Genomic DNA, 13,626 nt, shown 5'->3' on the forward strand with positions numbered 1-13,626 from the left:
TCAAATGTTGCTGTGTAAGAATGTTTTTCGTTGGAACCATTCCTAATTTGCAAAAAATGACATTAAAGCCTTGATCATGAAAGGAAAATAGGGTATTTGCCATAGCTATGGCCAGCTTTGTTTTTTCAAAGGGAGATTGGGCTTGTTCCAATTGTGCAGAGCCCTTTTCGCTTGCAAAAAAAAATACCTTGAAACTATCAGCACCCTGGATGGCGCCCTAGGGTGCTAATAGTGAAAACTATCACTGTGGGACAGACAGTGCCCATAACGGCCCTGAAAAGGCCATTACTGTGTTCAGGCCTACCAGGCTCCGAGGGCGTTACCGTTCCTGCCCACCCGATAGTGGTAGTTTTAGCTAGAATGCCAAGTCACTGAAATTGAAGCAAACTGGCGAAAATGTAGAAGTAAGTTTGTATGGGTTGAACCAGTGTGTATGCGCTATTGCCACTAAATCCTTGGTGTATGGCCGGCTACATTGCCAAGGTCAGGAGGGTGCACCCAACAGCACCCAAAAGAAATACAATTTAGACAATGTATGACTGGCCTAACGTGCTCTGCCAAATATGTATCAAGATCAAAAATTCAAATGCAACTAATATCTAAAATTGCTGAAATAGCATGTATCTTTAATGGATCAGGATGTCAGCAGACACGTGTTTCGACAAGTCAAGTCGAGCCCTTTGTTCCACTTTTTGGCGTGCTTCTACACAGAAGCCTCCAAAAGTGGTGCCACTCTGTCTGGGTCTACATGATGTGTGGGAGGGGGGTTTAGGCTCCCTGGACTGAGTTGCCTCAGCAACTCAAGTCGAACTCTTGTGTGATTGGCCCAGTGGTGAGCCGTCCGGCTCACCACTTAGCATGTTTGAGTGACAGCTAGGACTGATGAATGGGGGTTTTTCTGCATAAAAGCAGGGCTTTGTTTGGGGACTGGAACTTGAGAAGTCGTCACAGGACCAAAGAATTCGAAGAGGGAGAAGCTGAGCCGACCTGCAACGATGACACCACCGGTGGAGCCCTGCTGAACCGCCTCACCACTTCTTCCAGCGACAGAGGAGATCTTCATCCCGAAGAGTCTTCTTCCTTTGACTGGTGGGGATAACCAGTTTGCCCGCCTTTTCGCCTTCCCGGATCATCTCGTGGCCGCCTTGCCTGTGCCAAGCACCCCGGCAACTGGGATACCACGTTTTACCACTTCCGCGAATAAAAGGGTAGTACCTTTTAACCGGAGAACTCCGCGGCTGGTTTCTTCCCTGGCAGTGAAACGACCTTCAGCTTTCCTCCACGTCGAGATCTTCTCTTCCTCTGGACGACGCCGCGACTTGCACCCGCTACCAGGAACAACTGCCCCGCTGGAGGATTCGCTCCACTTTCAAGGTACTGTGTCCGCCTGGCCTCCCTCGCAACGGTCTGTGTGGGGTGTCTCTTAAATCCTCATTTTACCACTTGGGTTGGCCCTAGGCTGGCTAACTGAACTTGTCTGAGCTGAACTAATTCCTTTTTGAACTCTCTGCAAGACTTTTCAAGCCTCTTAAACTGTGTGATCTTGGGCGCATTGGTGTTCTACTCTCTCTAAGAGGGAGCCTGGCCTCTGAACTTTTTGTTCACAAGTAGATTTTGACTTTCCTGCCTTGCTGGGTGCTTCTAAAGTATTGTGTTGTGTGCTTTTCTAATTTCTGCCTTTTCCCTCCCTTTTTGGATAACTTATTGGAGTGCCATCTTTAGTTAAGCGCTCACCTCTGTCTGAAAATAAGTGGTGTTAACTAAGACTTGTCTAATAAGGAATAAGGGATGTATATATATTGATAGTGGCTGTGTTTTGAACTTGCTAACAGTAATAGTGCTGGAGCGTTTCTAAGTGTGTCTTTAAATAAATAATTATATACTTTGATACCAAAGCTCTGGTCCGTGTTTGCTTGTGCTACTGTATTTTGGTACCTATCTTGTATACTCCATATACTGTCTAACTCTTCTTGAGAGAAGTCTGGCTGCTCAGCCACAGCTACCAGGTAAATCTGGGTGGTACAGACTGCTACCAATTGGGTTTACTGCCAACACCTGTAGTCTTAAGCCTTTTGCAGTGGTCCCTAAGGGAACTGCACATGTTTCTGCCTAACAATGTTTGGGGATGCTTGTGGTCTTGTGCAGAAGGCATGTGACCTAGCAGTTCGGGCTGGGCTGCCCCTTTTGGGGTGGGACCAAGCCTGATTTGCATGTTTTCTTAACCCTTCTGTAATGGCTTGGCAGGCTAAGAATGATGGTCTGGAGGGTTGCCCCGAGAAATTCCAGTGTTTAAGATTCATTCTAAACATTCCAGCCATTACCTCTTTGTTTTGCTTAGTATGTACATTGTACATGGGTGATTAACAGGAGCATGTTCTTTCAGAAGGGTGCTGAGATCACCCACATCTACCCTTTCCAACACCTTGAGCACCTTTTGCCAGCTCCCTAGGAGGCACCTGCCCATTCTAGACCTGTGTAAATGAGGATCATTAATGCAGTTCATTTTCCCTCCATGATCGACATATTGTCCAAGAAATCAACACATTTGGATTTCACTTAGGGAGACAGTTAGCAACATGAGCAAATACACCCTACCAGAAGGTAATCACAAACCTACTATTTGGGTCTGTTTTAACCTTTTATACAAATGGAGTACTTGCAACTCAAATCAAAACTCTTCGGTTGAAGAACCACCAGCATGTGCTATAAACCTAAACTCTCCATTACAGTTTCCGTAAATCATCAGAGAGGAGCTGAGCCTCTTGGAGCATAGTTTTTTGCACACCATATGTAGAGAACAATACACCCTATACTTGCAGACATTCCAAACCATCACAGTCATATCACTCATTATCAATTTGTAGAATGCAATGGAAATAACCATGAATGCACTACATGAATAACAAACATGTCATAGCCACAACTTTTCATGTACTTCCCACAAGTGAACACACCCCACACTTCTGCATAGACTCCCCAACATGTCTGCCCTGTAAAAGAATGATATGCTCTTCCGCTGCATAATGCATTAAGATCTTACACTCCCTCATTTGCAAAGACAATGAATCCTGGTCCAAAACCTGGCGTATATGGTAATTTCAGCAATCAAAATTAAAGAATTCAAGGAGTACATCAGAAATGGTCAGTCACCCCACAACCACGTTTTGAATTTTCTGGAACGAATACAGGACTGATAGGTTAAGGCTGACGTTTAAAGTATCAATGTTTAAACTACAGTTCATAAGCGAGCATACCACAATGCAATTGGTGGATAAAACAAGTGAAGGGATGACATAGTTGGCCAAAATGAGTCGCGAACACTCGCTCTAAATTGATTACAAGGTGAAAGCTACAATCAGTGTTAATACATTCCTCTTGAATTCTCTTGCCAGGATTTGTTGATGTATTTATTGCAACTGGTCCAGGCTCTGAAATATGAAAATTTTAATGACATCAGGTCTGGTTTAGAGCCAACTAAGAAAGACATTCAGGGCACAGCATCGGACAGCATGGCATCCTCTGTAGTGAACACTTCAGAATTTGACAGGTAAGCATTGAATTGGATTTCCCAGACGTTCCCTTATTTTTTTTGCTTTGTTGCACAGTATGTATGTGTATTGGCTGTCCCCACAGAATACTAAATCTCTGAGTGACGTATTGAGATCAAACACCAAATTAATTAAAGGCTAGTTTAGATTAAGGTGTAATGTTTATGTATTTCTTGTGGTCAAGTGAACTTATATATGTGCTTTATGGTTCCGGCTATTGGAGAGCTGAACATTTGGTGTGAATCCAAGTAGAGTTTTGTACCTGACGATATGTTTTTTTTACTGGGAGAAGTAATTTGTTTTGTAAGGACAGGTAAATGAGTGCAGATTTCTCTAACCCACATAGAAAGTTCTGAGTTATAAAGCAACTTCATTCAAATAGAACAGACTCAAAATATGTATCTTTTACAAACAGTTTAAAGTACAAAGAGTATGTCAGCGTAACTCTCTCGAAGGGGCATTTTGCATATCCGGTGAGGATCCTTGATGGAAGAGCGGGTACCTAACAAGGGGAATGCTATTGCATGGAAAACTTGAAACACACATTTGATTTGATGCTATTTCCTTGTTGTCCATGGTATATAATGTTTGTGTCATGGTTGAGGGAGAAGGAACTATAGAACTGCATTTGAGAAAAGGTTTGCTATAGTGTAGAAGGTTTATCGTCCATCCTGTTTTCTGGTAACATTTAGAATGGGCCATGCACCTCAGATTTAGGAAGCCTAGTTAACGTTGGGATAGCTGTAGGGTTTCTGTTGTACATTTTGGTACAAACGTTGTTTGAGTTAAAAAGTTTCCACAATTTTCAAAAAATACCATGCTTTTGGATATATAAGGCATTCAGACTTCACTTTAGCCTTTGATATTATTTTCAAAAAGATCTGTCCCAAATTAATTTTCAGATGCATATTTCTCTTCTGATAAGACTCATTAAGTAAAACGTGATTATAGACATTCTAGCCGACAGAGCATGTTATTTAGCCTTTTCATTCTCAGAAGAGGGGCTTTTAAATTTTTTGCCAATTGTGTAAAAAGGGTGGTAATAATTTAACGAGGGTGATTATTTCTTGTTGAAATATTAAGACCTGCATTTCATGCGTAACGCTGAGCCAAGACTAGTAGATGTGACGTCCTATCTATAGTCCTCCTATATGGGTTATTTTGTTTTAGGTTTCACTCTGAGCTCGTTACTTGGTCCAGAAGTCTGTTTGGTTATAGCATGCTTGTTCAAGAGCTACCTGTGATGTTTGTGATCTACTTTGATATTAAGATGTTTGCTATAGAAGCTAGTGACTTGCCTAATTGTAAGGATTGATTGAAGAACCGTCATAATCAAAACCTTAAAAATTATAACTCAGGTTGAGTAATGCATAGACATTTAATTATATGGAGTAACCTATTGTTTGGGAATGTGTTGCCGTTTGCCACAACCTAATGTACCTTAGTCTAAATTCCAGTTCACAGATCATAAACAGTCCACTTCCAACTGTATCTTCTCCACCTCCACCATCCAAAGTAAAGGAACCAGCAGATAGTGAAACTCTTGAAGTAAGTAAAAGGTTGCGTGTTTGCTCTTTTCAGCTGTTGTGCATAGGCCTGAAATTATGACAGTTTAGTTTGCTTTTTATCACCTTTACTCTGTCCTTCTGTCTCGATTGTCACATTGATATAATTTGTTGGTGGTAGTTGCTTTGCAGGTCTGCCTTCAACAGTGTGTTGACCTTACCCATTTCTAATAGCTGTCTTCCTCCCACAGATGCCTCATCCTTAAAATAACTCCATGTGCTTGCTGTATCTGAACATTTTAAAGCAGCTACCAGGGGGTGCAAGGACGACTTTATGACCAGCTGTGTTCGGGTTATGGCTGCATCTGGTACTGCACGTAGTTGGTACAGATTTGCAACATTGTGCGCCCCAATAGTTCATTTTATTCTGCAACTCACAGACTCAGGAACTTTTTTTCTATTAAAATATTTACTGAATCTTTTAATAAGAGGGTATGTCTCCTCAAAAACGTTGGTGTTTAAAACATACAATTAGAAGATGTCTGTATGTGATCCGCACCAGCACTATGTTTTATTCCTTGGGTTGGAGGAAGACATTGACACTTGCAGATTGTACTAGATGATGCATCCAAAGGTAGTCTGAGAATGAGTCAAAAAGTGTTGTATGACAGGGTTGTGGGCATTATCCTGTCAGGGAGGTTGGGGTTGTTTCTCAACCTGGGTTAAGCGGACTCTCAGGGCATTGGCAGAGTCATACTTGCCTCAGAGGTGGTGGGATGGAGTTCAAAGAGGCCCCCATCCCTGGAGTTATACACGGCACAGGCCTATTTCCGTGTACCAATAATTAGCAGGCTTTGTCCTAGCCTGGTCTCCCTTACTAATCGGTCAGGTGATTGACAGTAAGTAGCACCGTCCAGAGACCTCAACAGTGACTATGTGCACCGCAATGAACATGAGTCCAATGGTCAAGCCCATGGGTGAAACAGAAGGAAAGAAGTGTTTTCTATAATAGAGAATGGCCAGCCTCTCCCATTTAGACCTTGGTGGGAGATCCAACACCTACCACAGAGTACCCAGTAATGCTACAGAGGAACAGTAGAGCTACAGAGGTTGAGCTGCAACCAACACAGTGCTGTCAGAACTAGAAAGACAAGGGAACACTCCATAGAAATGTTGTGTTCAGTGTCTTGCCGAATGCCGGAACAGAACAGAGGACAAACAATGGCAGAGACCACATGGCAGACAGAATTGTAATGGAGGCTTAAAAGGGGACCGGGCCAAATGCTACCATGAAGTATTTCAACAGAAATTGCAACCCACAAGGGGAGGAGTTTGGGAGAGACAAGAAAGGGATTGTCACAGGAAACAGCTGACCCAAGTAGCTAATGGAGGCTCAAGGAAGTGTCTAGAAAGCAATGGGAGGGTTATATAAACCCAGCTGCGTAAGTCTGCAGTGAAAGGTGTTCAGGTGAGGTTGCAGGTGGCAAAGGAGGGCTACGTGACTGGAGAAGAGTGTTCAGCAAGTGTAGGCGTACCTGGAGGAGAGATTTGGAGTGTTTGGAGAGAGCGTAGGTACGGTTTTGGGATTGAGAGAGTAGTACCAATTGTGTTGTATGTTTGGATGTGACTGAGTGAGCAAGAGGCAGATAGAGTAAGTGAAGATGATAAAAAATAGTAAGATTAGGATATTTAGGAGGAGCGTGTGAGGATTAAGACCAGGAAAGCTGGAGTTAGTGGAGACAGGAGGGTTGTGAGGCGGAGTTAGGATGAGAGTAGGGACCAACGGGTAATAAGCGTGGGAGGGAGAAGGAGAATAGAGAGCTGGAATGAGAAGACAAATAATATCAGGTGGGAGGTGGAGAGTAGGGACAGGAGTGTTAGGGGAATTTTTCTAAAGTCCTACTGGCAGTAAGACTTTTAAAAAGCTATCCCAGTGGTTTGTATATCCCTAACTCTTAGTATCAGTCTGTACTAGCTCAGGACCTTGGTAGAGTGGCAGAGCTGCCAGGCTTATCTTAAGAGGAACATGTGACCTATAGGTACGTACACTGAATCTTAGCTAGACAGACATAACAAAGAAGCACTTCCACTTATAAATATATAAAAGGTATATATTCATTATATTTACACCAGAATCACTTGAACACTTAGGAATACTTGATAATACACTTCAAATGGCACTTTCACTTTTGTGTTTGTTCACAGTTACATTTGTAGCAACATTAGAAACGGAAAAGACAATGTTATTGTATTATCGGTTATTGCGCACTCATGTGCTTTTCAAGTTTTATACGGTAGTACATTTATTCTGCAAACACCTATAGTAAAGTCACTTAAAGGGAAGAAAATGATTAGTTAGTGCAACATATGCTTAGGTCAAAGTTCTAGAGATGGTTTCTTCGCCTGGTAAGTCTTTTTAGTCAAAAAAACACAAGCCTAGCTAAAGGCAGGTCATACAGGGCTTGGAAGTCTTGACAATCAGCGAATAATGTAGAGTTTCTGTGGATTTCTTTCAGTGTCTTCAGTTATTGAAGCAGCAAGTTAACAACTAACAAGGGAGACTGTTAGGCAGAATCCTGTGCAGTTGCCTTAGGGACCACTACACACAATTAAGACCACAGGTGGCAATACAAGTTTTACCTTTGGTACAAGCCTGTACTACTATGTTAAAGTGGTAGCAGTAGCGGAGCAGCCAGGCTTATCTCAAGAGTATATGAGCAGTAGCAGCGATTACACAAAGGGACCACAGTTACTGTGACTCAAGCAAACACTGACTCAAGGTTTCAGGTAGAAAAATATAAGTACATTTATTTTTAAACCATTTTTTATAAACACAACACTTCTATTAAATTCAAAACCACACGCAAATATACTACCACTAACCAATTCACTTTGTACAGTATGACTCAAGGTAAGTACCCTGTGTTTGAATGGACCGGTGTTATGTAACACGACACGTTACCGTGAATATGATTGCGATCACTTTTTGACAGTTCGGTCTACTAACTAGCGTATCCGTGACAAGAAATGCTACCGGGGCAAAAACACACTTAGCACCTTAAATACCCAGAGGCAGTTGGAGGCAAAAATCATAGGTAATATTATAGTTAGGCAGACAGAATCATAGACAGGAATTCAAGAGTCAAAGGGCCGGAGCCAGGGTCAAGTGACACCGGGTGCCTGTTGTCGAGGATCACACAGTCAGACATCACGATTCTACGTAGCCAAGAGTACTTTGATATTGTCAATGTTCAGAAGCAAAAGTTATAAGAAGGAGGGAAGACAAGGGCAAGCCTTGGAGATGAAGAAAAGGGATTCACCCTAATTCCTCAAGCAGAACACAGTACCTTATTCATTGGAGAAGCTGGTTCCCTGGCAGTTGTTCCTGTTGGTTTCCCGCAGACCCACGGTTCCTGGAGCTTCGATGTGAAGGACGATGTCTGAAGGGGTCTGCACCACACAGGAATGAAGCCAGCAGCAGCGACGATGAAGAAAAGGTGCGCTCCTTAAAAAAAGGAGAGGCTCTTCAGATGGCTATCAGGACCACTACAGCAGTGTGCAGCGATTTTGACCAAGGTAGAGGATCCTCTGGCTGTAGAAGATGAGCTGGTTATCCCCACCAAGCTCAAGGGAAGAAGACTCCGGACTGGATCTTGGGTAGATAGCTTAGGACTGCAGCAGGGCTTCACCGGTACGGGGTAGTTGCAGCAGCCAACTTCTTCTCCGCTTCTCTTCGGTTCCTTGTAGTTCCAGTGATGACTCTCTGACTTCTAGCCCAGGAGACCTGCCTTTTAAGCGAAAAACACCCCATTCACACAGCCTGGCTGTCACTCACGCAGCAGGAGGGCTGTGCAGCACGGACAACCACCTCAGCCAATCATGGCAAAGTGCGACTTGGGTTTCCTAGGATACCCTGTACAGGGGGTGACTACACCCCTCCCTCACATTCAGCCCACCTAGACACCCAGGCGCATGTAGGAGGGCTTCTGAGGAGAAGCCCGTCAAAAGACGGTGAACAAAGGAGGCAAACCTGGTTTCTCGCGCAAAGTAAGACATAAGAAGGACTTTAACAAAAAGAAATGGTGAATAAACCTGACCGGAGCCAAGAGAAAAAGTATTTGGTCAAGCGGGTTTGAGTTCGAGGCTAATATAATAGCCTAAAAAAATACCACGTTTATCTAATATAATCACGGTAGAAAAGTTAGGGTAGATACCACTGCCCCCAGCCAAGTCTAAATGTTAAGAGTGAAACAATGCTCTAGGAGGTACAGATACAAAGGGATACAAAGTAACCCCTTTCCCCAGCACTCCATGGAAGATGGGGTGTACTGGATCTGTGGTAATTTGACTAAAGTAAAGTCAAGGGCAACTTTACCCTTTTCTGGAGGACTGTAGTCAGCCCCAGAAATGGAGTCGGTGGGAAGTCTAAAAGACAACCCTGTGTCACTGCACTGAAGGTGCTGTGTAACACACAAAGGAAGGGGGCTACTGAAGTGGTGTACTCCAGAGTCCACAATCATAAAACAGGTGAAAGAGACATGGCAAAACATGGGTAAGAGAGGGCGAAAAGCTCACACTCTTACCAAGTGAAAGAAATTAAACCCCAGAAGTCCAGCAAAGCTGCTGAGGGACTCACTAAGTGAAGGAAATTAGCCATAAATGAGAATTCTCCCTAGCAGATACTTTAAAACAGACTCGAGAGGGGGACACAAACAGCGGCTTGGGTCGGAGGTAAGAGGGGGTTGCCCTGGACACCTCTACATGCAATCCAACGCTCTGGAGCGACAACTTTGAAACAGGTCAGCAATACCTTTTCCCCCACAGTACCTTAGGTTAGAAGAACATTCTCTTGCTGGATGTTCTGTGATGTTGCAACTCTGGACCAGACCTGTGGATTCCTTGGTCTGGTGACTGAAGGCTGGACAATGGACGGGATCACTCGGCAGCAGTCTTGAGTGAGGACCTGTGGCACGACGTGCAGCAACTTCTTGGTTCACTCTGCGGTTTTGGTGCCTTTTCTGCAGCACCACCAAAGGACACAGATCGCCCGGTCAATCTTTTTCACTTCCTGCAGTCCCACACTCTGGTGAGGGGGTTTGGCCGAGTTGGATTGGATCTCTGGAGTGTCCTTACGGGATCAGCAAAGATTTGGGCAGATTCAGTCTTTACACGACAATGCACTCGAAATGGGCTGCAGGTCTCCTGGTTTTGGGATTCTGCAGCTCGGAAAGCTCCTAGCACCTCAGGAGATGGCTCGTTTCAAAGTTTGTCTTGGGACTGGTTGTTCCCCACCAGCGAACGGGAAGGAGTCGATCTCTTTGGAGCTCATTTGTCACATAGAAAATGGGGTCAGGACAGCACTGGTTGCTTCACTCTGTTCCAAAGGGTCTGCAGGCTTCTTTGGTCGTCGTCGTCTTCGGTTACTTCTGTTTCCAGTGGTCGACTTCCTTTTCACTACAGCAGCCTCACCATTTATACAGTTCATGTATACACTCCTCTGCAATCTCTCTCAGCATTTTACAGAAAGGGGCCTTTGGCTGTCCAATCAGGACAGCCAGACCCCCTGTGGGAGCTGAAACTATTCAGGCACTGTGGCAGACAAAGGACAGGGGGTAGAAAACTCCTCCCCTACTTCCTGCCTGCCTTAAAAAGAAGGGAGGCCCACGTTGGTACTTGGGTGCCCTTATTAAACACTACCGAGGCTATGGACATAGCCTGCAGTATAAAAATAATACACAATAGTTCGTAGAACAAGTCCACTGCCACCAGCCATAACTAGGTGATTGTCTATGTGAGCAACTAAAAGTCATAAGACTACCAAGCTATTCCATTTCACAGCTTCCCAGTTATGGCAGCTCAGATCTGGAACACACTCCCACCTTCACTAAAAACAAAAAAGTCCTTCTCTAACTTCAGGCGAAATTCCATAGCCTGGTTGTCCACAAAGGATATATAATGTGGTTAGGATAGTTTATTCTCCACCGACAACTGCTGTACCACTTGCTGCATTTACCGTGCTGCGATGCTCATATTATGTTCACTACCTGTTGATATTTGTTGTGCTGTACTGTCTAATTCTTTAATGTACTGTCGTTAATGTACTGTTATTGTTAAACTGTAAGATTACTGTAATGCGCCCAGATACCCCAGGGTTCGGTGCGCTTTGTAAATCAATAAAACAAACAAACAAACTCTTAACGATGGAAACAGATTTACTGATTGCTTTCACCTTCCATTGGAAAAATCAGAATTGCTGCGTGTGGAATCTCCTTTGAAAAAGTGTCTTTAAAAGTGAGACCCTCTTTTTCTTCAGGGGGTGGGCCCTGATTTTCACATCTCCTAACAGAACCATCTTTCTGTGTTCTTCCTCCTCATTCTTATAAAATGGATGAGTAGTTTCATCATTGTGACCCTTAGTGAGCACTCAATTTCTTTTTTGTCGTACTGTAAGGAGTATCATATTAACAAAAGTTCATCATGTTTACTGGGGCTCTTTTTGGCAAATAAATTACCAAGCAGACAATCCCACAATATATTGTAAGAACTGGTGAATAAGAAGGTCAGCAGGTAGAGTTCTCTAGAATTGTATTTTTCAGAAGAGCAACAAACCATTTGAGATTTTCTAAATCACGAAGGAGTGAAAATACCAATGGAATGTTGCTCAAGCACCCCTATTTCACAGTAACTTGATGAGTTTGAAAACCACTTCCAATCATTGTCAAGGACATTGAAATCACAGACTAGATCAGCTGGGCCGATGGGTACCAAGTCCTGCAACAATGCCTTCGATCAGTGGTATTCAAAGTTGTACATACTGATTTCTGCCCCTTGAGTAACTATATTCTTTCTGTTCCCACGCCCACCGCCCCCACCCACCCTAGAGGGCCCAAAGGATGTACAGGCGATCCCCTGGCTCTCTAAAAAAGGATTAAGGTGATTGCTTTAAATATAAAATCTGCTTATATTTTATATTAAAACAGTCATCTTAATACCTTTTCAATAGAGTCCCCGAGTCCTGTATGGGCCAGACAGAGAGGTGTCCCACATGCCTGGGATAATACGGCAAATCGGCACAATTTGGTTAGAAACTCCCCAGCACATTGGCTGGGGCGGAAGTTCGATGCTGGGTCAACCCCTATGGAATAACAGGTACGTCCCGCAAGTTCTAATAATGGGTCATTTTGCCAGCTGGGAGGACCAGGGGATACAGACTTTGGCCGATGTCATAGAGGATGGGCAATAGTTGTCATTCGAGGGGATCCAAGCTAGGTTTGGTTTGCCCACTTGCGGAACTATACAGACACTTAAAACTAACACATGCTCCTAGGGCCCAATTCCCGGTACTGGCCAACATCTCCAAGTGTTCCCCCCTGGAGGCGAATATCCTCCAGGCCAGGATCCTGGTAAAACCCACGTCAACACTGTATCAGGTGATCACTGCCTTTGGGGCTCAGGAATTGTTACGGCTCCGGGAGAGGTGGGAGAGAATGGTGGGCCCGTTAGAATCAGAAGAATGGATGGAGGCACTAATGTTTCTGCATGAAATCGGCATAGACACCAAACTCCGGCTAAGATATTACAGCAGGCCTACCACTCCCAGGCCTCAATGAGGAAATGGGGGGTAGTGGAGGATGGAGGCTGTCTGGAATGTCGCAGGTCTTCCACATGATTTGGGAATGTGAGGTCATACAAGTCTTCTGGCACAAGTGTATCGGTGAGATCAGCAGGGTTCTGGGAAATCCGTTCCGGCAGGACCCTAAAATGGTACTACTGGGGATCTGGCGTGAAGTGGACTATACTAGGTATGAGAGAATGTTCCTCGCAGTGGTAATGGGACTAGCAAAGAGACTTGTAGCCCTCACGTGGTGGACATCAGAGGGACTGAGCCTAAGTCGGTGGACTAATGAAATGGACCGGTGTGCGTACCTAGAGAAACGCATATACAACGCCAGGGGCTACCCGGGGAAATTCTTCAAGGTCTGGGGGAAATGGACTGGTGTTATGTAATTGCCGGCATCCGAAGGTCATCGGCTGGCGAATGCACATGCTGGAGGGGACTGAACTTTAAATCCTTCCCACCTGAGCCTTATACTTCTCCCTCCTTTGTATTAGATGTGTCCCCAACGCAACCTTGTTTTTTCAAAATGTTATGCATATTGCCCTGTATGCATATCCTTTATGCGCTAAAAAGAGTTTATAAAAAAAAGTTTGCTGAAGGCTCTGCAACAGGATTTGGGGTCTACGGTGTTGAATGCAGCTGAGAAGTTGAAAGAAACCAGGACTGCTGGGCAAATTTCATCCACAGTTGACAGAACTTCTTTCATGGCTATCAGGGCCATTTCAGTACTGTGAGAGAGCCAGAAACCCAATTAGTCATAATGTAGATGATTGCTGGATTTTCTATATTTTAGGAGGAGTTGTGCCCCTACACTCTCCAGCAGTTTATGCATGAAGGGGTTGGTTGTTGTGTGCCGGATATTCGACAGCACAGTTAGATCTGCAAAATAATTTGGGACACCTCTCTGTCTGGCCCATACAGGACACGGAGGGGCGACTGTTCACCCATACATCTA

The 13,626-nt window shown here is 44.2% G+C and overlaps 1 protein-coding gene across 2 annotated transcripts in view; it reads left to right on the forward strand.

Annotated features, from left to right (window-relative positions):
- The window catches only part of PIK3C3 (phosphatidylinositol 3-kinase catalytic subunit type 3), a 1,987,152-nt gene that overhangs the window by 943,212 nt on the left and 1,030,314 nt on the right, over nt 1-13,626 (forward strand). For both annotated transcript variants that reach the window (XM_069626883.1, XM_069626882.1), the window contains exons 11-12: nt 3,393-3,547; nt 5,006-5,096. In XM_069626883.1, the coding sequence (XP_069482984.1) occupies nt 3,393-3,547; nt 5,006-5,096 (246 nt within the window). The remainder of the gene's footprint in view (nt 1-3,392; nt 3,548-5,005; nt 5,097-13,626) is intronic.

This window comes from Ambystoma mexicanum, chromosome 6p (genome assembly GCF_040938575.1).
Source record: "Ambystoma mexicanum isolate Mex_15411 chromosome 6p, UKY_AmexF1_1, whole genome shotgun sequence".
Classification (NCBI taxonomy): domain Eukaryota; kingdom Metazoa; phylum Chordata; class Amphibia; order Caudata; family Ambystomatidae; genus Ambystoma; species Ambystoma mexicanum.